General features: G+C 40.3%; 1 protein-coding gene across 6 annotated transcripts in view; it reads left to right on the plus strand.

Moving 5' to 3' along the window:
• The window catches only part of Scaf8 (SR-related CTD associated factor 8), a 143,968-nt gene that overhangs the window by 73,378 nt on the left and 69,224 nt on the right, over positions 1 to 1,366 (plus strand). For all 6 annotated transcript variants that reach the window (XM_029532813.1, XM_029532814.1, XM_029532811.1 and 3 more), the window contains one exon: positions 879 to 1,012. In XM_029532813.1, the coding sequence (XP_029388673.1) occupies positions 879 to 1,012 (134 nt within the window). The remainder of the gene's footprint in view (positions 1 to 878; positions 1,013 to 1,366) is intronic.

A 1,366-nucleotide genomic window follows, 5' to 3' on the forward strand; every position in this document is an offset into this window, starting at 1 on the left:
TCTCTCTCTCTCTCTCTCACATTTGTTTACAGTGGCAAGTATATAGTTAGAACAGAGAGATCGCCAGGTCCATAGAATCTTTACTCTGTACTTGGGATAACCATATTCTACTCAAAAGAAACAATAATAAAAAAGAAATACTATATAATATTTCTGTGTAGATATGAGAAGAAATTGATCACAGATCGGGTATGGTGATGCACATGACTCAATCCTTGATGTTGAAAGACATGTGGTCTCTATACATCTGAAGCCAGCCTGGACCACATAAGAAGTTCATCCCCAGGCTGCATAATGAGACCAGTATGGGGCAGGGGAATGGAAGAGAGAGGGTGAGGGAGCAAGTTACAGTCAGCCATGGGTGGATTAAGTTGTGAATGGATGTAGGTCTGTGGGGTGGAGTATAGTTGAAGAGTTGAGACATGTGTCCACTTTGGAAATAGCACACTAGAGCATAATCAATGTGGAACAGAGAAGTCAAAACTAGTCATGTTTGTTCTTTGCTCTAAAAAGATGGAGGCCGGTGATGGATTTCATGTTGCCCAGCCCGGCCTCAGATTCCTATCCTACTGCCCCTACCTCCTAAGTGCTTGGTTGTGGATATGTGCCACATGGCTAACTAATTCTATTTATGTTCTTGTCTTCTTTGGAATATTTCTCTGCATTAGTTCTTCATCAATTGTGCTTGATGGTGTACAGAACAGGGCTGGTTATTCAATCAGGAAACCTCTATGAAATCTCACTGTTACAGCTTAGTGATGTCACTTTTATCTCATGTATAAAATTTTGGATTTGCCAAGGGTTTAGATGAAATGTAAATGGGAAAATGAACTGAAAAGCTGTGTTTAAAGGAAATCAATTTCAAATATTTTGCTTAGAATGGGAAACCGTGAAAGCCTCAGAACCTGTTAAAGAGCCGGTCCAGACTACACAGAGTCCAACTCCAGTTGAAAAGGAGTCAGTGGTTACAACGCAGGCAGAGGTTTTCCCTCCTCCTGTTGCCATGCTGCAGGTTAGTACTAGCTGTTCTTAGTAGCCTTGCATCTTCCCGTCTAATTTTATTCTTGTATAACAGTTGGAGGCTGCTGTCCACATTAGACAGATAGCTTGTTGTCTTTTAGATGTTAAAAATGTCCTGCAGGTGCAATAGTGTTACTGTACTAAATTCATGAAGGGTGCAATGCCCTTGGACTTGAAGTATTTTCTTTAAATTTATGTTTTCTGTGTAGCAGGTTTCTATCAATAATATTATTTGACAATTTTATTAGATTAATAAAATTATTTTAATGGAGCCGGGCGTGTATTTGGTGTAGCACGCTTTTAATCCCAGCACTCGGGAGGCAGAGGCAGGCGGATTTCTGAGTTC

The sequence above is a fragment of the Mus pahari genome, chromosome 21 (assembly GCF_900095145.1).
Source record: "Mus pahari chromosome 21, PAHARI_EIJ_v1.1, whole genome shotgun sequence".
Lineage (NCBI taxonomy): Eukaryota > Metazoa > Chordata > Mammalia > Rodentia > Muridae > Mus > Mus pahari.